Source organism: Antedon bifida, chromosome 2 (assembly GCF_963402885.1).
Source record: "Antedon bifida chromosome 2, ecAntBifi1.1, whole genome shotgun sequence".
NCBI classification, from domain to species: domain Eukaryota; kingdom Metazoa; phylum Echinodermata; class Crinoidea; order Comatulida; family Antedonidae; genus Antedon; species Antedon bifida.
This window is the reverse complement of record NC_136227.1, coordinates 2,506,628-2,530,902: the sequence shown is the minus strand read 5'-3', so window position 1 is coordinate 2,530,902 and position 24,275 is coordinate 2,506,628. Positions and strand designations below refer to the sequence as shown.

The window sequence follows — 24,275 nt, the reverse complement described above, 5'->3', positions numbered from 1 at the left end:
GTTAGGTTTCAAAATGTGTGTAGATGCATGTGATATACGTCATGACAGACTGCCAGTAAGGTTGTTCCATTTTCCATGTTAGGTTTCAAAATGTGTGTAGATGGATGTGATATACGTCATTACAGACTGCTAGTCAGGTCGTTCCATTTTCCATGTTAGGTTTCAAAATGTGTGTAGATGGATGTGATATACGTCATTACAGACTGCCAGTCGGGTCGTTCCATTTTTACCATGTCCTCGACATCCTAAACAGAAAAGTATTACATAAAGATAATTCAATTATACACATTTTTTTAAAGGTTTATTAATTTAATGTATTTTAATTTTATTAAAGATGGCCCCAGAACATCAGTTAACCCATTGGGCTAAACTGGAATGTTTACCCTCTTTAAAGATGGATGAAAAAAAAATTAAAATCTATATGTTCAGGTTTAATTTTTCTGGCTCTATTAAGTATTTTATATCATAGTCAATTGTAGGTGCAACGAAAATCTGAACTAAAGTTTATCTTTATCAGAAAAGGAACAGATATCAAATTAAAATAATACACTTACTAATATACTTGGTATACCAACACTCTCGGCAGCTTTGAATGCAGCAGTGAAATTCCTCCGCTATAAACATTAAAAGATATATAAAAATAGATAATTATTACACCTTATTTATAGAGGCTGACCCTAAACAGCGTGTGCTTACAATCAAGGGGCCCTCTTGATGAGTATGACAGTGGATGTGTGTATACTAGTACACCTGGGTAATCCCCTACTCATCTCGAAAGTATCATAATTTACATACAATTTATGAAATATATATTGTAAAAGAACTTTTGTATAAGTTTTCATGTAAACACCAATAGTTAGTGTTAGTTTCCATAATGTCTTGGACACCATTGCCTCACTACGCATGCCGAGACTCCTACGCCTTCTAGAGTGCAGCATACACAATATGTACCAACAATATTGATTTATACTAAAATAGGTGGCTCACTCATATATTTGAGTAAGCTCATACAATACATGATGATTCTCCTGACTATATTTAATTGGAACCAGGATATAATTATATTTCAGGAGTAAAGTTTTAAAAAAAATAATAAACCTTTTGTTATTGTAGTGTCAGTATATTTATATAATAATAGTCTTTGCATTCTATCTAGAGCAATGGGCGCTCCTATTGTTTTTAGACCAATTTCTTTGAAGTCTGGCTCAACATGTGTTCAGAAATTGTTAGACCATCTTAAAATCACATTCATGTCACGGACAGCTAGCAGTAGCAAGTTATATTTATATACAGCATTTTAAACAAAAATTATAGCAACAAAAAGTGACAAATAACAACTTACTTTATCAATACTGTTTAATTCATGATAAGGTAAAAGATGGGGAATGTGGCTGTGAATCAATGCACAAAACCCAAGTCCATCATTCCAACTGCTACTAAAATTGGTTATGTCGATATTCTGAAAAAAAAAAAAAAAAAAAAATGACTAAATGATAAATATAACTTTTATTAAATGTATTGGACTTATGGCGGTGCCTGCATAATAAAGAGAAGACTCTATGTCTGGTTTTGGTGTGGAAAAATCTCTTTGAAATCTTTAAAGCTACACTATCAAACTTATTCGACAAAAAAAGTGTGATGTACCCAAATATGGTAGTGATATGCCCAAATATGCTAGTGATATGACAACATCATGTCCATATATGACACATCACATTTTTTTGTCACATAAACTTTGATAGTGTAGACAGAGCTTCATATGAATTTACTGTACATTTAAAAATTATACTAGAATCATACCAAATTCAACAACTCAAATTAGACGCTACTTTGTGTAATGCAATGTAATCGTCATGTAAAAAACTCATTAGAAAGATATGCGTGTGTGCATATATCGCTGTATTGTGAAAACAATGTAATCTTTACATTTTGTATCATTTTTGTATGTGTGAATAGGTATTTGACAATGACAATGACATTAACTAGCCATGAAAGGCTCAGGAGTTTAAAAACGTGCTCAGCAGATCTATTACAATGTCATTACACATCAAAATGTGTTTATTGTCTAAACTATTTACAATGAGAAGATATCTGTCAGAATATATTTAATATCACAACTTTATTATCATTATCACTTTATATCATTTCCCATTGTATCATCTAATATAACAAAGGTATGGTAACATTAATAAAAATTCAAATTTTATATTTATTTAGACAAATTATGATTATTATTTCAATAAGAAAATGCAAAACAAACCGTGTATCCCTGTGTTTTACTCTGACACCAGCGAAGGAGCGCATTTCGCTTTGAACCGCCACCTTCATGGCGTACAAGTGCAGTTAATGGGTCCTTTTTCTCTGGTGCTTCACTAGAAAATATAAGAAAAATATCAATATTTAGGCTTAAAATTACATTAAATTTACAAAGAAAAATGGTAGTTATTAAGGGTTTGCGTTTAAATCTGCTTCATAATGCATACATTTGAACTATGACCCAATAAATATTCTTATTTAAATAATACAGTTTTTATATAAAAAAACCCATTGGCTAGTAGTTTTACATACTTTTTTGAAATTTCACCTCTGAACAGAACTAGCTTTTATAGCAATTTGCACTATCTAATACAAACATTTTTTTAACAAGATATCAGTTATTTAATTTCATTATTGTACCCAAATTTACTTTGGGGTAAAATTAATATATACTTTTTAAGGAAATAAGATCCAAGAGACTAAAAGATAATGAGGTAAGCTTGAGTCATCTTCCTTAAAGATGTCACAGATAGCTCTAGTCTACCTAGTCACAGACATCCTCATCTAAAACCATTGCTTTCAGTTTTAGTCAATAGCGCTGTATATCTTCAATTTAGTTTTAGCTAAGGTAACTAAATATTGTAGGTTTCCCTTCAACAAATAATCCGCAGTCCCATCAAAAAACAAATATCAAAGTACCTTTAAAACTCTGTCTACACTATCAAACTTTATGTGACAAAAAATGTGATGTGCCCATAAATGGACATGATGACATCATATCACTACTATATTTAGGCACATCACCACCATATTTGGGCACATCACATTTTTTTGTCACATAAAGTGTAATAGTGTAGACAGAGCTTAAGAACTTTTTAACTGGTAAAAAGTTAGTTTAGAAGTTAAAGTTTAAATAGTATACATTCAAAAGGCTAATTTAAAAGTATGTTTAAGGTCTCTTCAAGTCAGCTATACTGCTGTAGAGCCCTTGTAAAATAAAGTTGAATAAATAAATAAGTAAATTAAAGTTAGTCAGCAATTGTTTAATTGGTAGAAATTACATAAACTAATACTGGCCACAGATGTCCTCATTACTAGCATTGCGCTCAATTAGTTTAAATTACTGCTATTTAGGTAAACTTAATTTAAACTCATTATACAGCTTGTCATACTAAGCCTCAAACACTAAAGTTAGTTATGAAAGATAAAATTTAATTATTCTGCTAGGGAACCCTTAAAATTACAAACTTAATTATGAAATGCATTGAATTGCATTCTTTTACAAGTTAAACACCTACAATTGGTACTAATGTTTGCATTGTTGATGACTAAATGTAAGTAAGTCGTGAAATAATTCTACGAACAACCTCTAAAAATACAATTTTGAATAAAAAAAACCCAAATTTATTGAATTCTACAGGAAATTCACATTGATTAAAACGTAGCGAATAAAGTAGAAATTTGTGTGGGTGAATGATTTTTATGAATAACAATCTTTTAATGACCAAGGAAGAAGGACAAGGGCAATGAAATGAACAACTGATACAATGACGCCAAGATTGACAACTAGGACACTGTAGTTAAGTTAAGTGTCAAGAATAGTTTGTCAAAAATCAACGACAAAGGCACGATTACTTATTTAAAAAATCTAGTTTAAAATAATACACCATTCAGGCCTTGTCTTTTGAAAATTATAGGTGTGCTAAAAATTGCACTCCTCAATACATTCAGGGGTGCTGTAAGTGTGCTGTTTGTATGTTGGTGTGTAGAAGTTTACCAAATTTAAGTGATCGTACTCGCTCGCCTTAAAAGACAAGGCCTGACCATTATTAAGGGACACCTTCGGGACCAACCAAAGTGTCCCCTTAAGAGAAGGAGTGACCCTGAATTGAGGTTGACTGATAGTGTTAGAACAATATTGCTCACTTATTTGTTTCATAGGAAATTGTCCCCTTAATAGGTGTAAATTAGGGGGTTCTACTGTACTGTGTACAACTAATAACAAATACAATATTCAACACTGGAATTTACCATCTATTTTGTAACCATTAACTATGTTTGTAATTTCTGCAAATTTGTTTTCACTCAATATCTAGTATCCTACATTATTAGTCATTTCATTTTTAAAATTTTCTTTTTGTTAAAAAAGATGTTCCTTTTAAAAATTTTTAAAATTTCTCTTTAATTTTAATATAAAAAAGCACTGTCACTTTAACCGTTCACTAAAGGATTATGAGTAAAAACTTCTATAATGAAAATTGAAGATGAATGAACTATTAAGCGTAATTTGCATTAGAGTTTAATCATTTATTCACTTGTAAAATCCTCTTCCTCTAAAAGATTACACTTCTTAGAAATTAATCATCATTATTGCAATTTTCACAATTTAATAAATTATTTACATTCATTGTCAAAATGCATACAATTACTGTATGGAAATGGATACCAATAAATAATAACTTCATTTTGAATAACAAGCTTTTTAAATACATTATTAATTATATTGTATTTTATCAAATAATTACAATGAAATTTGGATGGAATGAAACAAAAGATAATAGCAAGTCATCTTAAATGCTTTCAACTTTACATCCAAAGGGACTATTTTTCCTGCACGTTATAATTTAATGCAACATATGACCTTAGGTCATCCAATACGTGTGCAAAAATTAATCCCTCACTTGTAACTTTCACCTTTTCTACCGTTTGTCATAATTGTAATGAAAGTGTCTAGTGTTTGATGAATGAATGATAAATATATTTCATAAGGATAGACAAACTATAATCTGGCTGGTGAAACTGTATTATATTGAAAAAAACCTTAAGGAAATCTGTGAAAATGAAAAAACACTCCAAACGAATAAGATAATATAATTTTATATTAAAAAAAATGAGAAAAGGATTGAGAAACTTACTTTTGCCTTCTTTGTGATATAACTGCAGAGGTCTTAATTCCATTGCTGTCTTTAGTTGATGTATTGGTAGGTGAAGAATTAGAAGTAGAATTCTTCCGGTTTGGAAAATCTGCTCTTCTGTATAGCACATCTCCAATCGCTTGCCTCGCATCTGTTCTTGTGGTCGGTGTGCGCGATATAGCTGACGGACTCAAACTCTTTCTGGTTTCATTTGGTGACATGACTGGTGTGCTGGCTCGACGTAGTAACGGTGGTGGTGTCTTTGATTCAGTTTTTGTGGAGACGACAGCTGTGTTGCGTCTTTCTAAAGCCGGTCTTGATGAGAATGCTGGAGACGATCGACCGGAAGATCCATTTGATGGTGTCTGAGCAAGAATATCGGGCTCAGTAAGAGGGGATGGAGAAACCGGAGGATGGGTTCCATTCTGGGACGAGACATTTTCAATGGATCTTACAAGAGATTTTACAGACAGTGGTGGAGTGTTTTTACGTCCTGCATTTCCGTGCCACAGTTGAGCTAATTCTTTATCAGCAGGCTTCATGTATGCCTGCATCCTTTTTCTAATTTCACTCTCCGTTGGTGGTGGCTGTGCTTTAACTTGTACAGGTACAGGCAGCTGCCTTGGTACTTTCTTAAGTCTCTCAACTTCTTGCTCTAAACTGTTAATCTTATCGAAAAGTTCCAACCGTTCTTTCATAAGCTTCTCATTCGATATTTGAGCCTCACTGCGATAATCATTTGCGATCACCACGGCCAATTGTAAATCTTTCTGAAATGTCTTCCATTCGTCGGCTGCCATGGTACTTGTTCTTTTCAACTCGTTCAAATTTCTATTCAAGTCCTGTTTTTCTTGTTTTACATTCTGCAGAGATTTATTCAGGTCTGATATTGTTTGAAGATGCAGCTGTGTGTCTGCTTTATGGCGTTCTGATTCTTCATCCATCTCTTCAATTGCATCTTTTAGATTAATTATCTCTGTTTCTAATTCTTGCTTTTCACACTCAAGTTCATCAATTGTTTCTTTCATAGCGGATAACTCCTCATGTCTTTCGTTCTCATACATTTGTTCATACTTCTCCAATTGTTCATGTAACTGTTCTGTCTCTTCTTTGCTTGTTTCCAATTCCTTTTCAAGCATGATACATCGGTTTTCAATCAGTTCTTTTTCTGAGGCAGCATGCTCAATTAGTTTTTCTAGATTTAAAGTTCCATCTGGATCTTGGAACTGAACCAAATCTGCAGATTTCATCTTTTCATCAACTAATTGTACTTTTACCTTGTTCAAATTTTCTTCTGCGTTTATTAGTAATTCATTAAAGTGATCAATATCACGTTCTAATTTTTCTTTTTCATTTATTAACTCTTCGTTAACTTGCTCATTTTCAAGAAGTTTGTCCTGTAGTTTTGCATAATTGTTTCTAGTGTCTCGTTGGTCTATCAAAGTTGCTAGAAATTTTTGTCCTTCAACACTGGTTTTATTTGCTTCTACAAGCTCTGTTACTTGTTTATATATTTCATCTTTTCCTTTAGATTTATCACCAGTTGATTTACTATCATATTCTATTTCATTTTCTTTTATAAAATTGTTAAAATGTTCAATAGACTTTTCCAAACGCTGGAGCTTTTCCATTTGTTGACACAAAAGTTCAAAAAGAAGAACTTTTTCTTCATTTAGTTTATCATTATCCAAAGAAAGAAAGTTATTGTTTTCTTGTAAGTCTGTCAGTTCTTGTAATGTTGCTTGTAATTCTTCATTAACTGTATAATGATTCTCCTCCATTTGAAGGATCCGATCTTGCAAGCAAGCTACTGACCCTTCTCCTTCACTACTTACTATATCCCAATTGTTATCTGATGTATTTGATGGATCATCAGCTAGAATGGATCCACCATCTGAAGATGAAGATGGCATAAATGGAAGTAAGAACAATTCATTTACAAGACTACCTTCTGACGGCATACGCTCAAGCGTGGTGCCATCTTGCTCCGCCGGTAACGTCGGACTTTCTCCGTGTAATCGTGAACTTCCTTCTAATGCAAGTAACATTGCTTTTTCATAGTCTGTTTTTGAGTACTGCATAGATGAATCCAATGCTGTTATTTTATCTTTTAAATTCCTGTTCTCTTGTTTCAACAGTTCCAACTGCTGTCGCATTGCCATGTTTTCTTGTTGTGTTTGTTGCAGAAGCTCGTTTATCTCCGTCCAGCCAGCGGTATTCAAGTCCGTCTGACTCATGTTGGCAGTAACCCGCTCAGTTAAATCGTCACTGGTGGAATGTTCTACCGGCGTTGCAGGGGTGGTATCATCAACCTGGTGAGATAAAATGCAATGAATAAAATATTGTAGATTTCTGAAATATCTATAGTCTTTTAACAAACATAGTCTTCTGTTCCAATTCAAGTATAAATATTTAATTTGAAAATGAAACTCTAAGTTGTCAAATATATAGAAGGAAACGCACTTTGTTAAGATTGAAGTGTTTAACAACTTTTGGAATTAACCATTATTGTTATAGGTATACCTTTACAAAACCAAAGCACAAAATTTGAACTTCTTAATCCCTTGTAAAAAATCATAGTCTTCTCATAACCATTGGAATACATCTTGAGTCTTGTTCTGTTTTTTAAAGTAATTTTCCAAACGTGACACATTTGGAACATTCTATTGCCCTGTCAGAGGAAACCATTTCCTTTTAGGGATGGTCTAAAAATAACTTTAAATTGAGCTAAATTGAGCTAAAATAAGCATCAAATTTTGAACTATCTATGCTTAAATTAAATTAACTCACTTGAGGTCAAATTAATCCTTGTTAGCATAAAATTAAAGTAACTAATTAAAATACAAATAGGCCAGTAATTTCATAACAACTATTTTTCCATAATTAATGGTACACACAGTTATCCAAATTGTATTCCAAACACAGAAGTACAAAATAACGTATTCATTCACGTACCTCCATGCTCCCATTTGCTTGGGTTAGGGGAACTTACAACCCAGGAGATTTGTGTAAATATGATATTATATATAATATAAGTTCTAAATAATTAAATACAGTATCTAATGGAGTAAGAGCAGTTTTCTGTTTGGGCTCATGCCTATTACTTGCTCCTGGCAAGATGAATTGTAAAATGTACTTTTATGAACTTTTGCCGAATAAATATTATTATTATTATTATTATTATTAATAATAGTACAGTAATGTAATAATTATACAGTAGTGCATTTCTTGATATCCTGACTATACTATTCTTTGAAACCTGACATATTTATTTGGCCATGCAAATTTTCCTGAAAATTCTATAGAATTTGTCTAGTAATCTTCCTATTATGCAAAAGAATGGAACAAAATAAAGCTGATATTTAGTAGATTTCAGGTACTAACCTAGCGTTAAATCAGAATTAACACAGAATAAACATCACAAAATAAGGGCATATCAAGTGAATTATCTGGTATTAGTAATACAGTAGCCTGTTCATAGCCATAATTACAAATTATTTGAAAGAAAAAAAAACAAATTCTGTAAACAAAGACCAAATTGTATCTACTAATAATTGAGAGTGCATTATTGCATAGAAAATGTCATTTGTGAACCCATTAGCTAGATTCGCTGACCCGGGTGTAAAACCTAGGATCATTTGATGTTCATCGCATGTCATACTGTATGACATGCGATGAACATCAAAATTACTTCAATTAACATTTTGGTTCATCCAAAAAAAAAATGTTGTTAGTGGCTAAAATATGTAGTATAATATTTGCTTATGTTTAATGTAACCAGTGAATCTATTTGCATTAAGTATTCCTATGTTATTAATTTTAGACTATAAAATAATTTAATGTATGAATTAATGAGACTGAATTGCTAGCTTCAAATTGCCAGGAAATGATTAATAATGCATTAGATAACTTATGAATATTCATGAGGCTAACCATATATTTATAACACTGAGAGTGATGAATAATACTGTATATGGGGGAAAGTTTATAGTGTAGTCATGGACTCTATGGTGCAGTGGTGACTTAATGTAGTTTTAAATGTGTCATTTAAGCATCAACATTTCTCATATTATTATCATGTATATAAAACCATACTAACATTATTATTCCCTATGTATCAAGTCATAATTAACCATTTCTCTGTACATTAATGGAAAAAATCAAACAAGCTTTTCTCCAGGTCAGTTTTTTAGGTCAATTTGAGTCAAATTTTTTAGTTTTTATTTACATTTTTGTAATATTTTATTGTATAATATAATTTTTCCATTTACAGTACATGAAAATCAGAGACAAACAGCAAGCATTTTAAAGGGATACAACATATTATCGGCTAATTTACATTTGTGGTAAAATATTCAGTGCATTAATGACCTGTACTTATCGTCACCTAGCAGAAAAAGAATGTTAAAATTGCTTGATTCTCCGACGTGCAATAACAACATTATTCATGAGCTAGAGAATAATTTAAATTGATGTATCTCATTATACAGTAATTGGATTTTAAGAAAGGTTTTAAATTCATGATTTTAAAAATTATAATGACTATTGTTTTCATTTATCTCAATTTATGGAACGACAAACGATCATAATTATTTGTTGTTAAATTATTATCTAATTGCATTTTTCTTTTAAATTATCCATTTAATTAAATCAACAGACATTATTTTAAATAATGCCTAGTGACTATTGATTGTTCTGTTCTTTCATCATTTTGGGCTTGTTCACCCCAGTATATTCTATTCTTTTGAAATCGATGCAAAAGGGGGTGGGGGGAGTGAAAGAGGGTTGATGTGTTTGGGGGCAGGGGTGAAAAAAATCACACCATTTTTCATTCTAAGTAAGAATAGTATTAAGTTTTCTATTATTTAAAAAAAATACTTCTTTAAAATGTATTAATACAGTTCAGTGTGATGTATAGAATAGAGTTTCAAATTGAACTTGGATACAACCAAAAATGGACAATGAACTTAAAAGGGCATAAAAACTCAGAATACCTCATCTCTACATCTTCTTAATCTGCTGTAGGATATGACTTGCATTTAATTTGTAAAATTCAGCTTTTTAATACACGTTCGTAATCCACGTTAGCAATATGAATAAGGGTAACTGCACTTTTTAAATTTTCATAGAATTGCTACAGGCTAAAAAACAAATAAGCTTTGTAGACTGAACAAGAGATAGTATCACAGTAGTGTAACACAAAGACATGTGTGTAGCAAAAATAGTTAAACTTCACCCAGCAGATGTCAGCATACACTTATTGTATAGTAATATCCATCTAGACAAAAGGAGATGCTAGGTTACCCAGTTACTCATTTAGAAAAAAAAAACCAAAAATGATTAAAAAACTGATAAGGTTTAATCAAGGTAGTGGAGTTGTAGCTTGGTGGTTAGTGCTTGCCTTCAAATCCCAAAGTCCAAGGTTCAAGTCTGACCTAGTGCCAGATTTGTAACCACCACTAATAATAATAATAATAATAATAAGATTTATATAGCGCACATATTCACCAAAGTGCTCAAGGCGCTTGTGAAAACCATGAAACATATTAACCTTAAACCTAAATACTATTGATAAATTTGACAAAATCTGAATAAAAAACAAGACCAAATTGAACCCACATCACTGCTTCCGTTTACCAGCAATTTAAGGTGTGCATAGCTCTAGCATGATATTGGCATGATATAGTTTATAAATCCTGTAATTGGCGAGTTACTTGTTGGACGATATGAATAATAAAATGTGTATGATATGCCCATCTCCTTATGGTGCATGACACCAAAATACATTAAATGAATAGGAACATATTTGAAATGACAAATTACTTATATGGCCTTTTTATACGACCTAGTACAGCAACATCAATAATATTAATTAGAAAAGCAACCAAAGTCAGTTCAGACTCACTTAGGTCATTATTGATCACAGTGCTTTCATAATATTATTATTTCAACCTTCACATTATCAAACCATGCATTAACGAATAAAAGCTCAGAATTTGGTGTAAAGTAAATTCATGAAAACACGTTTACACTGCCTCCATTATATAACGATTAATTTATAAAATTCTATTTATTATCATACAATTTTTGTAGCAATTTTATTAAAAGGTGTGTACAAGAATCATGGTGTATATTTCATTAAAAACTTTCATTAAAATAACTAACACTAAACTGGAGTATGCAATGATAACATATATGGGAGGAGGTATAAGTATACAACAACACACACATTTATTAATAAAACCTCATTAGAAAAATGAACTGTTCAAATGCCAGTTATATAGAAATAAATATAAAAGCATTAACCACCTCATACTGTACTATTGCAAAGATGATTGTATATTACTAACTGTACTATTATTCTTTATTCACAAATGGCAAATTGGAGCAAACAAAAATATCTTTCTCTAATCAAGGGTTTGCCCGTATATGGTAAATATGAACTCTAAATTCCACCATCCCTCAACCTCCTTCACAAAAAAATATTTTCAAAATCTACTAAACAGATGCAAGCTTATTTATCTCTATTTTACCATTTTCATAAGACACCTTTGCTGCAAAATAATCAATAAAATTATCATAATACAGTATAATAGCATACGTTTCCTGTGTTGAACCGACTGTAGACAATCTAGGCTTCTAGCGAAAAGGTTGTATAATAAATTATACATTCAATACAATAAATTACTACTGAAACCAATATTTGTATAAAACATACCACTAGCATAAATAATTTGAACATAATATTTACATAGCACAATTAATTATTAAATGCAATATAAAAATAATTTTATTTAGTGAAAGTGTAGAATTAAAAAATTTACATTGTTTAAGATGCAAACAAATTTAGACAGATAATATATTAACGAGATAGCGAATTTGTGAATATTATTACGGAGATCACAATTATCGCTGATCTGTGTACTGCAGAAGACAATCAATAAACACACAGCATGATGGATGCCGTCTGACACATACTTACATCTGCCATTGTAAAATCCGTTCACGAAGCTAAAAACGGCCTAGCAAAACCCCAGCATATGTGCGTGCAAATGAAAGGGAAATCTCCTCTCAGCAAAATAAATCCAGAATTTTATTTTTCATTATTGAGTCCAGCGATGTATGTTAATTCAACCAATAGATGTTGTAAAGCCAGTACGGTAGGCTTTTGTGTAAGGCAGTTATTTCACGCTTGACTGATTCGAATACCTAATCAGGCTATTTTATGGCATAATATCGTGGCATTATGATAGGCTTTACTTGCTTCTGCTCAGTTGCAGATGAAAAATAGAAAAATATTTTGAAAGATTGCCTAAACGTGTAATGAGTGTCTAGATGTAATTAAGCATTATGATCAAAGTTTATAAAAGCAATCAAGTATTTTGGACAAATACCGCTTGAAAGTTCAAAAAAATAAGTAGTTTTATGGGGCAAAATTTAATTTTTATATTCTAGATTCAAATCATTTTTATTTTGCTTCTTCAAACATATAAAGTTAAAACCAAAGGAATAAAGTATATAAATAAACAGCATTCAACAACTATATTTTTCCATCTTTACTAAGATTTTAAAATTATTAAATTTCACTTCATAAAAAAATAAACTAAAATTGTTGTTTTTTAAAAATTAAATTAGGTGCATTAAAATACTTTAACATGCAATTCACTAGTTAACAGTGAACTTACTATTATACTGCCGGTTAGTGCACCTCAGTCACAGTTTGATGGTTTTACTATAGAAATTCAGTTACAAACCAGCTTTTATTGCAGTCTCATAGGCTACCCCTAACCTCACCCCACCCTCCAAATCAACAGCCAAAATTTCAAAATTTACAATTAAAAAAAATAGAAGTTACAGAGTACTTACCAATTTTAGGCCCACCTCTATTTCAACATGTTTAGCAATATTAGTTAAATTTGGTTAAATTATCAAATATTTTATTGCTCTTACCGTTATCCAAGTTTCAGTTTTAAAACAATCAGAAATTATCAATATTTAAATCAGAAATTGCCAATATTTAAATCAAAACCCAATAGTGACAACCTAGTGCTATGATCCATCATCATGTCAAGAATGAAACTCAAAAACTGTGGAAAATTGACACTTTTTACTATTATAAAGGTAACTGTACATAAATTAGGGCAGGCTTTGAATTTTGTCCATCCCCAATTGTTCCTATTCAATGCGAATGACAATAGTTTGTCAGTGGGCCGCTAAAAGACAAGGTAGAGCGTGAAATGGATAGAACTATTTATGAACAACTATTGTCCTGTAATCACGTTCCAACGGGTTTGTGACCTCAAAAGTCAAAGAAATGCTTACACAAGTTATACATAAAATGATTAATTCAAGGTAATATCTAAATAAAGAAAACAAAATTTCAACAATTGCAATAAAGGACCATTTCACAACATTGCATCAACTACCTGTACCATAGTTGAATTGTGACCTAAAAAGTCACAAAAGGGTCACAGAAACATTTCTTTCATTGATTAAATTGTACTTTTTAGAACATCACCCTAAATATCGGATTCAAACAGTGCATTTCATTTATTTATTTGACCAACAAACCATAAAATATAAAGAGATGAATAGGTCAGAGACTGCTAAATAAACACGATTACTATAACTACAGCCCCCTCTCTTTGGAGAGAGGGGGCTATATTTTGTCAGGTAAGCTGACACGAAATAGGCTACACACAGTCTCAAACTGCTATACAGTGCATTGGTACACTCATTTCATATAACACACAAAGTATACCCAATAGGAGTGTGCTCTGCTGTTTTCTTCTTTTCGTAATTTGTATGTCCTCTCTTTGGAGAGTAAGGCTATGTTTGGTTTATCCAGGTAAGCTGGCACAAAATAGGCTACACACAGCCTCAAACTGCTATACAGTGCATTGGTACACTCATTTCATATAACACAAAGTATACCCTGATAGGAGTGTGCTCTACTGTTTTCTACTTTTCATAATTTGTACAGTATGTCCTCTCTTTAGAGAGAGAGAGAGAGGCTATTATTGGTTTATCCAGGTAATCTGGCACAAAATATGCTACACACAGCCTCAAACTGTTATATAGTGCATTGGTACAATCATTTATATAACACAGATTATACCCTGATAGGAGTGACATGCTCTACTGTTTTCTTCTTTTCATAATTTGTATGTCCTCTCTTTGGAGAGTGAGCTATGTTTGGTTCATCCATGTAAGCTGGCACAAAATACGCTACACATGGCCTCAAACTGTTTTATACTAAAGTTCCAAAATATTAGATTAGGATTAATGAGATAAAATAGAAAATAAAAACAAAATATTTAAGCATTCAACAAGGTTGAAAACATTAGGATTATGAGATAAAACCACATGAAGGGTTCAAGGGCGATATGTAATTCATTTAAAGTGTTATTGTTTGGGAAATTTTAACATTTAAATCTCAAAGAATGCTATCAATGATTTTGCATGGTAACTGATCAATCTGGATTTCCTTATAAGACCTTTGTGGAATCAAAGAGCTTGAGGACTCAATTTTATATTCTACATTTTGTGAACTTTAGGGAATCTGATATTTATACTAAAATTAGAGTGGGATGTGTAATGTTTCCTGACGTCGACGAAGCGTTCAAAACATTTGTGAACTATTCATAGCAAAATGTACATTTATTTTTATATTTTAGAAGTGAAAATGAAATTATTCCCTTAAAATAATATAGGATGGGTGCCTGGGATGGTGCTCTGATCTAACTGATGGTGGGGTACTAAAGGTGGTGTTAGTTACTCACCTAAAGGTATAGGTAGAGGGGTTTTCTTTTTTATTTCAGGTTGAAATTTAAAAGAATGGTTAGGGTTGTTAAATGTGTAAAAACATTAAGCTGGCCTTTTGATAAACTGAAAGAGATTTAAACTGAATTAAATCACTAGTCTATAATACAATAAATACTTATTAGTAACAGAAATAACTGTGTGTATTACAACATAAGGAAACACAATAATACAACTATGCACTGTATAGATCAATAATATACAGACTAAATAGCTGAAGTAAATTTTACAATATTGAACATCAATTTTCTGTAAAAACAATATCAGGTACAAATATGCTACAAAACACAAATTTAATATGATTACCTTAAATATATACAGTATATATTCCTAATCCAGTATGTCTAGTCATGGCATGCTACAAGTAGTTGTAGACCTATATCATTCGTCGTCTATGTATGTAATACATGGTCAACAGACAGGATGTAATGTTTACCTCACAACTTCCTACCGACTGCATAGGAAATTTAATGTTTTCGCTACATTCAAAAGCAATTATTATTGTTATTGGTTATTCCACCTACGATGATGCCTTTGTCGATATGTATGCGCTTAGGTACACTTATTGATAGACGTTGAGAACTTATTATTTGCCAAAAGCCTCGGTAGAGATTCTTCTAAACTACAAGTAATTTTAACCAATTTTATACATTGTAAATTGAAATGCAATTCAGCGTTTTTGCTGCCATATTTTAATCTTTTTGTTTTATGAATAAATACAAATGAATAATAATACAATTTAGATTTGGGTAAGTAAATATTTAATACTGTGTTAGGCAATATTGGTAATAAATTCATAGTATTTTATTTTTATTGATAGAATGAACTATGGATTTTAAAGTAACAATGGATATTATCAAAGCATTGTTTTTTTTTGGATGGGAGGTGGTAGTGGTTCCCCAAAGTAAATTGTCTTACTCTATGTTGAAACAATGAATTTCAGGCTCAACTTATTATTACTTACTTTGGTACTGTAACATTTATTTAAACTAATAAAAATCAATTTTTTAAAAAGTTAGAAAACTAACATTATTTTAAATTCTGATTAATGAAGATATTGTTTGTTGTATCATTTTTTATTCTTTTTTAAAATATTTTTATTGTCATTCATTTGACCAATAATAAAAGAAAAGGACTTGTTTAAGATAGTGAAATAGAAAAAAGTATGATATTGTCGTTGATCTTTCTTTGCTTATTTATGATATAATTTTATTTCTGTTTATTTAGTGATCTTTTATGAGACAAAGTATTTTTTACTTCTAATTTGATTCCTGAAAAGATACAGGTATCTGTGTTTAATGTTCACATTTTTTTCTGTCTCAACGTTGTAAAAATTAAAATATTATAACTGTTGAAGATTTCAGAAAGACAGAGAGATTGAATTTTGAAATATATTTGAAACCAGAATCATATATGGAATGAAAAATATCTATTTAGTCCTAGTTAATATTTAAATTAAAAATAACGACTTTTATTAACTATATAGGCCTAGTACCAATGCAATTTTTACAATACCATATACCGGGATCGCTATACCATACTGCTTCTAGGCCTAATTACATTACAAAGGCAGGTCAGTGATGTCTGGGTTGTGTGCTGCTCCGACCACGGATTTCCCCGGTCACAGAAAGTGACACACACTGGCCTGGCTGTCTGGATTTCTTATTTAAACAAATGTCTAGGCCGTTGTCATGAATACTAAATAGGCTGACCTACCACACTTCAAAGTTTGATTCCAGTGCTTTCACAGTTGAATTAATTCATCTAGGACTCAAAAAATGGCTTTTGTTTTTTTCTTTTATTCTCTCCCTCACGTACATGTGTTATGATCGTTCTTCAAAATCGACTCAAAAACGTGATTTTAAATTATCATAACAAAAGCAAGAGCCCCCAACGGCCACTCATTAAGCACTTGGCTAAATACCTAAGCTGCCGAGAATTACGGTCTATCTTATTTCTATATATGAAAGACTCTCTCTGAAAAAAATGCACGCCACGCACACGTCATTACGTGTGCGTTTTTGTTTTTGCGTTCAATTCAATTCTCAACTTTATTTAAACCACGGAGCATGCTCCATGCACGGAGGAGGCCCAGATCAACACATGGTTGTTCTTCCCTGGGACCGTGCCAAAAAAAATACAAATTTCAACAATGTTTTTACACTAATAATAATAATATTATGTACAGTATATAAATATATATTTAAAAGTTGTAAAATTGATGTTTAAATGATGTCTATGATCATGGATGGGAGTAATATCAGGATCGTATATTTGTGTTGCCTATATAGAGTAAAATAGTAGAAGAGTATCTACTATACTATTTCGTAGTAGTTTATTTGATACAATCATAGAGATATAATATCTCTATGATACAATTTATTACCCGCCATCAATGTACCGTGCTTAGTATTTTGGCGCGGAAAATTAAGGCAACATTTCCACCCACTGAGCAAAAGTGAAATATCTAACTGGAGAGGGCAGTACAATAAGTTAAATTTCCACGACGTGTTTTTGTAACTTCCGGGTTTTCTTCGATACTGACCAATCACTGGCTTCGAAATAAATCTAGTCGGGGCATGATAAGTCATCGATGATAAAAAGAACGAAAAGAAGAAAACGGCGGGTTAATGCAATTGCTGGCTGATGTGTGTTTGAGGTCTAATATTTTAATTACTAAAAACAACTACCAATATGACCGAAGAAGACAATTTACTGACGGGTTTACGTTTCCGAGTATCAAATGCTTCAGATCAAGGGGGTAGAAATTACATGGAAGATGTAGTATGTGAGCATTTCGAAAAAACAGAGGCGGTAGACATTGCATGTTTTGCTGTTTTTGATGGTCATGGCGGACGGGAAGCGGCTGTTTACGCGCGAGATCATCTGTGGACGAACATCAAGAACCAGCCTGGTTTTCTTTCATTCGACGAAAAGCAAACTAAAAAAGCAATAAAAGATGGATTCGCAATAACACAGAATGATATGTGGAAGTTTAGAGGTATATAATTTAGGCCTACTAGGCCTAGGCTAGCCTAGAAACAAATGTTTTTTTAAAGATATTTCATTAAATGAAAAATGTTTTTATTTTATTATTTATTGATTGTTTGACTAGCCTAGGCGGAGGCCTAGCCTCTAGCTTATTAACTATTAATTAGCCTAGGCTAGCTTCTCTGTATTATTAGTAGGCCTGCCCTCTATGGTGGCCTGGGTAAGAGACCTACACTTTACAGTAGTTTAGGCCTACTTTACAATTAATTGCCTAGCTAGGCCTAACTAATAATGTCTAAAATTAAAGTTGATCACAACATAGGATTAAGATTAAAAACATGTTGAAAAGGCTGTTAAAACAAAGACCATGTGACATGTTTTATTTAGTTAACAAAGGGCGTAATAATTGAAAATACTAATAATATATGACCATACATTCTATATAAGTGTAATATCAAAATCAATGATATTTGTCATGTTTTAAAGCGGTCTTGTTTTTATAATAAAGCAAACTTTTGTATGGAACACCACAGCGACGCTAGCTAAAGAACAGCCAAATTAGGCAATAATGAAATGACTAAAATTGGCCTATGCCTTGTACGGTACCCAAATACGGTAAAACCATAAGTGAGTAAAAATCGGTCGTCAATCAAAACCGTATCTGGCGTCAGTCCATACAAAAATCAAAATATCAATCATTGATTTTATCGTGTCCAAAAACCTTCAAATATTACACCAATGTACCAAAACCTATTTAAAAAAAATTTGTATGACATGTCAAATCATGTCTATTTAGCTATCTATTCTTAGAGCTATTTATAACCTGTGTACATTGTGGTTTGTGTATTACCACTACCTGGGCTACAGATCAATGCTAACCAAGGTTGTAGAAGGTTCATGTCCAGACCTGCATAGTAAGTACTGTAATTGGTATGAAGTCTGCGGTACTATTGTTAGTTACCATTACAGGATATTTCTGGTCACTTCTGTGTACACTACTGTACTTTCTACCTTTTGATGAGTAAATGACAACATACAGCATTTCAGTTTAGCTATTCAATATCTCCTGTACTTTATTTTAATTAAATAATATTTAATTATCATAATACTAATACAGTACTATTGTAAATTTACATATTTTTTTTTTAGTTGATTATTTACTTATTAAATTTTGTCAGTACAATTTCCAGAAGATTATTACACAGAGCAAATGTTTTTTTTTACAGCGGGCTGGAAAAAGACGTCATCCGGGTATGCTAGCACTGCTGGTACAACCTGTAGTATGGCCATCATAATCGGGATAAAGATGTATATTGCACATGTCGGTGACTCTGGAATTGTCATGGGATTTGATGATGAAGGGATGATCAACTACAAGGTTCTAACGACTGAGCACAAACCGGATTCAAGAACAGAGCGAAAACGGATCGAGCAAGATGGCGGACTTGTAATGCCAAAGAATGGCGTTAACCGCGTTGTTTGGAAACGGCCAAAAATATGGCATCAGGGGCCTGTACGACGAAGTACTAACATTGATTGTATACCATTCTTAGCTGTTGCAAGGTCTCTCGGTAAATATTTGGTGACTGTTACCCTATGTCTGTGCATACTAAATCTTCCGGTTATAGGTTTAATTCCAGTTAATTTACTACCCACAAATATGATGGAACAACTTTATATAGCATACTGAATCATCAGCCCTTGTCTTTTAAGGCGAGCGAGTGCGATCACTCACCTAACACACTCCTAAACTTCCCTTGAAGAGTGCAATTTACAACACGCTTAAATTTGGTAAACTTCAACACACCAAAATACAGCACCCCTGAATGTATTGAGGAGTGCAATTTGTAGCACACCTATAATTTTCAAAATACAAGGCCTGAATCATACAACACGAACATTAAAAGATTGAGAATAACAATGTAAAGTAATATATTTTAAAATAATTTATTTTCAGGTGATCTATGGAGCTATAACTTTGAGTCTAAAAAATACATAATATCTCCAGAGCCGGATATAGATGTACTAACCCTTGACCCGTACGAGCACAAGTTTTTCATAATCGGAAGTGACGGTCTATGGAACATGATGAGACCAGGGCCATCTGTCGATATAATCGCAGATTATGAAAGAAACCGTATTCTGAAGGTAAGTTGTTCTTGTGGCAATTGAAAAATGTTGACAGCAAAATTATATATTGAAATAATTGTTGACCCAATAGATTGTAAGTACCATTTTTAGTACATTCAATCGATTGGATCAACAAAAAAGAAAATTCTCTTCTAAAGCTCTGTCTACACTATCAAACTAGTTTGACAAATATGGCCAAATATAGTAGTGATATGCCCAAATATGGTAGTGATATGACATGATGATGACATCATCATGCCCATAATATGAGCACATCATATTTTGTCGCATAAAGTTTGATAGTGTAGACAGAGCTTAAGATAGATTAAATCAAATGTTACTAAATTAATTAGTATTTTTAAGATGGCAGTCTCCTTGCGATTATGGTGCCTTATGTTCACCATGCTAGCGGTGCAATGGTATAGTGGAAGAAGGAAGCCTCTAAATAGCTCCAAACATTGATAATTTCATTTAAATTTTTCAGAAGGGTGAATATACGTACACAGCCTCGGATGTAATCGTGAAATACGCCATCAAGCAGTGGAACGTTCGCTGTCTGAGAGCAGACAACACAACGTCAATCGTGGTATTTATTGATCCAATGGATACTGTAGAAAAACCATCGACAGAAGCTGGGAGATTCTACAGGGGAACAGGTGCCCCTTGGACCAAATTATACTCAGATATTGAAAAAGTTGGCTATATATATCACAGACCGAGTGTTGAAAAATTTATGAACCAATCATTGGTTAATGGAAACGATGATAAGTGTGATGATACCCCTACAAAACCATCACTAAAACGGAGCTATGCGTTTAGGTCAGATCCTCCGTTAGAACTGAGTCCAAAGAGGTCGAAAATGACATACTTGGGTCTGATATGTACAACATGTTGTGGCTACAAGCTGATGGAGGAAGACAAGATGGAGGTGGAAAAAAAGCTATCTAAGAAAAAGATGAAGAGACAGCCTGCCGGTACTGTCGTTAACGGCGTCATTAAAATGGTGGTGCCTATGTGCGTTACCAAGGTTATCATTCCAAAGAACTACAGAAGCCCCGAGGGTTATAGATATCCGAACCGCCGCTGTTACGGTGAAAAGGCATATGCAAAGAAGAAAGCAAAACGACAAGAGGAAGCAGAAAAAAATGCCATCAGTTTCTGGCCTAAAATCATCATCCCCACAAAATACAAAACACCTGGGTCAAATGGGAAACCAGTAAAAAGACGATGTTTTAGTGAAGAACCTGTGGTAACTACAAAAATACTAAGCATAACTAAACCTAAAGATGAGTTGAACTTAAGCTTGAATTCATCAGATGTAGACCAAACAAAAGAAACGCGTGTACCCCTTGCCGTAAAGCGCTTAAAAACAGAACCAAACAATCTACCTGAAACTCCAAAGAATAGTCGAAAAGCCTGTGGAAAAGTGTCGCCTACATCGTATTCTCTGCGTAGAAGGTCAGATACGGATTTGATTTGTCGTAAAATGGTAACACGAGCACGTAGCAAGGTCGTTCCTCGTGTCAAGGAAACACGAAGCAAGACGAAGGTGTCGGCAAACAAAATTAAGAAGACTAGAGTGTCTACAAGTTGATTACAAGAAAATCACCAATGAGCACTCTTGTAGCATGTGTGTTTTATGCAAAGCCTGGTTTCTATAGATACTTGTTATTTAAACTCAATGATTCAAACAACAAAAATGTTGTATTCAACGATGAAATACAAGTCTACTTTATTGTCTAAATCTTACAATTTGTAGGCACCATTTCTATTTCCATTCTGGGTAATTTAAAAATTAATTAATGTATTAATTGATTAAAAAAAAGTTAATATTACAAATTTATTATAAATTTTACTAAAATTAATTTTGCTAGCAGTGATTTAACCCAATTATAAACCAAATACAATTTGATATAAGTTTTATAAAAACCAGGCTTTTAAATTGTGAAAGGTTTTTGAAAGAAGTAATTTCCAAAACGATTTCATTCCACAAATTGATTTTAAACATTCAATTTTAAACAATTGTGCCATTTTACTAATTAAAACAATTACTATTTTATGGCTTTTAATGTTTTAAAAACATAAATGTATTATTTTCTGCCAACCTTTGGTGTATTATTTTAAAATGTATAATAATTATAGATATTTTAAGTTGATCATACTTTTAGTGCTTCCCTATTACATTTTAAGTTAGGTTATTTGTATGTTTTTGAATGTTCAGTTTTAGCTTTTAATTTAATCTGGTTGTTGTATTTTGTTTATTATTTCTTAATATGTTTTAATTTCTGAATTCCTTCCAGTGATAAATCAGGGAAATATACAGTACTGGCGATAAACAATTAAAACATGTACTGTACATAGAAACAAAAACAGTCAAAAAAAAAGAATTTAACTGATCTGTTAACTAAAACTAAAACTGATTGTACTGTATTATATTTTCAATCTTTATAAATTAATACACAATAGTAATTTGCTCTTTATTGCTTGTGTCAAAATCCAAAATTTCTTTTAAAGGTTAATATAGTACAGGTATTCACATTGGTCCAAATCGTTTTTCTATTTTATGAAAACAAACATTGATTGTACTGTGTTATATTTTCAATCTTTATCAATTAATACATCTAGTAATTTTCTATTTATTGTGTGTCTCACAATCCAAAATTTGCTCAAAAAACTAATACAGTACATTTTAGGTATTCACATTGGTCTAAAATCATTTATTTTATGAAAAAAATATTAGCTTATGTATCGTATATTTTTGTTCTGAAATGAATTGTTGCTCATAAGTGTACACCACTGGCTGGTATGTCCCACCCTAGATTTTAGAGTACAATAGATAATTTGAATATGCCTCAAGTTAGTATGGTAATTCACATTGGTCTAAAATCATTTATTTTATAAAACAAATATTGGCTTATGTGTCGTATATTTTTGTTCTGAAATGAATTGTTGCTCATAAGTGTAACACCACTGTCTGGTATAGGTCCCAGCCTGGAATTTAGAGTATAATAGATATTTTTAATATGCCTCAAGTTAGTATGGTAATTCTAATAACAATTCTCGATATATTCATTAATGATGTACAGTCATATTTTAATTACAATGATGTACATTAACAAATAAATTTGTAATACAATGTAAAAATCTCAATTCTGTGATGTTAAACTGGTTTTGAATAGAAATTATTTTTGTATGCTTTATCATTTTTTTAAGGTTACCTGCAGTATTGTACATTACTACCAATACTGTAGTTTTTAAAAGACAATTTTTATGTTAATGTATACTGTATATACATTAATTGCATTCAAATTAATACTGGTAACATACAATTGAATTGTAAAAGTGACTTTTACACCATTTTTATCGATAGCTTAAGTGTGACATATAAATACTGTAACATTCATTTAATCTCATAGGTACCGTTATCAAGGTTGTGTATTTTAGAGTAGTGTTCAAAGCAAAAAAATCAATTTATTCTGCACTATATAAAGAGATAAAAACTCCCTCCCCACTCTCCTGGAAAATGTTTGTTGTTGATCAGTAATGATTAACAAATCAGATTTTCAATCTCTACACATTTTTTTTAAAGATAATCATGTCGTTTTACAATAAATTTTACGAATAAATCTACGTCAACAGCAAGGTACCTTAATGTTGACCTAATATAGGTCAAACATCCAAGCTACCTTGGGTGACTACAAATCATCATGGTAATTTCACCAGTTTTCGGAAGTGTAATTGTTAGTAACCTTTGACATTTAAACATATTTTGATTTGTTCACTGAAAATGTTTTTAACTTGCATATGCCAACTTAAAAATATTAACTTTGTGTTTTACCAATTAATTAAAAAAATCCATGTACTTAATTACTTTACTATGTTATGCATGTGTAAGATTACCCACTGGATCTGACCTATGACCTGTCAGGAAATGGGGAGGGGAAGTAACAGGTAATTGTATGTGATTTGTAATGATCATATTTTATTTGTTTTTGAATGTTTCAAATGAATTAAGGAGTTTGTTTTTAACAGATTCTGTCAAATTTTGTACAAATTTCTAATGTTTTTATATAATTCCTGATTTAATAATTATAAATCAGGCTTGGTTCAAGTATAAAATGTAGCTTTGTCATCAATTTGATTAAAATAATGATGATTAAA

General features: G+C 31.9%; 2 protein-coding genes across 6 annotated transcripts; one reads left to right on the top strand and one right to left on the bottom strand.

Annotated features, from left to right (window-relative positions):
* Window positions 1-76: 76 nt before the first annotated feature.
* LOC144835700 (cytospin-A-like) lies at window positions 77-16,840 on the bottom strand. 4 transcript variants are annotated; one of them, XM_078690768.1, is made up of 6 exons: window positions 16,710-16,840; window positions 5,172-7,483; window positions 2,261-2,372; window positions 1,343-1,459; window positions 555-614; window positions 77-245 (listed from the first exon to the last, which is right to left on the bottom strand). In XM_078690768.1, the coding sequence occupies exons 2-6, from the start codon at window positions 7,406-7,408 to the stop codon at window positions 156-158; spliced, it is 2,616 nt and encodes an 871-aa protein (XP_078546894.1). In that variant the 5' UTR covers window positions 7,409-7,483; window positions 16,710-16,840; the 3' UTR covers window positions 77-155. The 4 variants fall into 4 exon arrangements, with proteins under 4 accessions (XP_078546894.1, XP_078546895.1, XP_078546893.1 ...); XM_078690769.1 differs by lacking the exon at window positions 16,710-16,840 and adding an exon at window positions 15,300-15,360; XM_078690767.1 differs by lacking the exon at window positions 16,710-16,840 and adding an exon at window positions 12,154-12,439.
* Window positions 16,841-17,428: 588 nt separating this feature from the next.
* LOC144835730 (protein phosphatase 1D-like) lies at window positions 17,429-24,272 on the top strand. Of its 2 annotated transcripts, XR_013611098.1 has the most exons (5): window positions 17,429-17,994; window positions 19,211-19,555; window positions 19,942-20,132; window positions 20,599-22,900; window positions 23,075-24,272. XR_013611098.1 is itself a non-coding variant. In XM_078690809.1 (4 exons), exons 1-4 carry the CDS (start codon window positions 17,688-17,690, stop codon window positions 21,706-21,708), a joined length of 1,953 nt encoding a protein of 650 aa, XP_078546935.1. In that variant the 5' UTR covers window positions 17,429-17,687; the 3' UTR covers window positions 21,709-24,272. The 2 variants fall into 2 exon arrangements, 1 of the variants encoding a protein (XP_078546935.1); XM_078690809.1 differs by having other exon boundaries at window positions 20,599-24,272.
* The last annotated feature ends 3 nt before the right edge of the window (window positions 24,273-24,275 follow it).

Excerpts from the sequence above, each read along its gene's own strand:
- LOC144835700 (XM_078690767.1), bottom strand. Across the intron at positions 1,460-2,260 it reads GTAAAACACAGGGATACACG|AATATCGACATAACCAATTT; the intron begins GTTTGTTTTGCA and ends TTTTTTTTTCAG. Across the intron at positions 246-554 it reads TTGGTATACCAAGTATATTA|GATGTCGAGGACATGGTAAA; the intron begins GTAAGTGTATTA and ends TTTTCTGTTTAG.
- LOC144835730 (XM_078690809.1), top strand. The coding sequence starts at position 17,688 with ATGACCGAAGAAGACAATTTACTGACGGGTTTACGTTTCCGAGTATCA. Across the intron at positions 17,995-19,210 it reads TGATATGTGGAAGTTTAGAG|CGGGCTGGAAAAAGACGTCA; the intron begins GTATATAATTTA and ends TTTTTTTTACAG. Across the intron at positions 20,133-20,598 it reads AAAGAAACCGTATTCTGAAG|AAGGGTGAATATACGTACAC; the intron begins GTAAGTTGTTCT and ends TAAATTTTTCAG.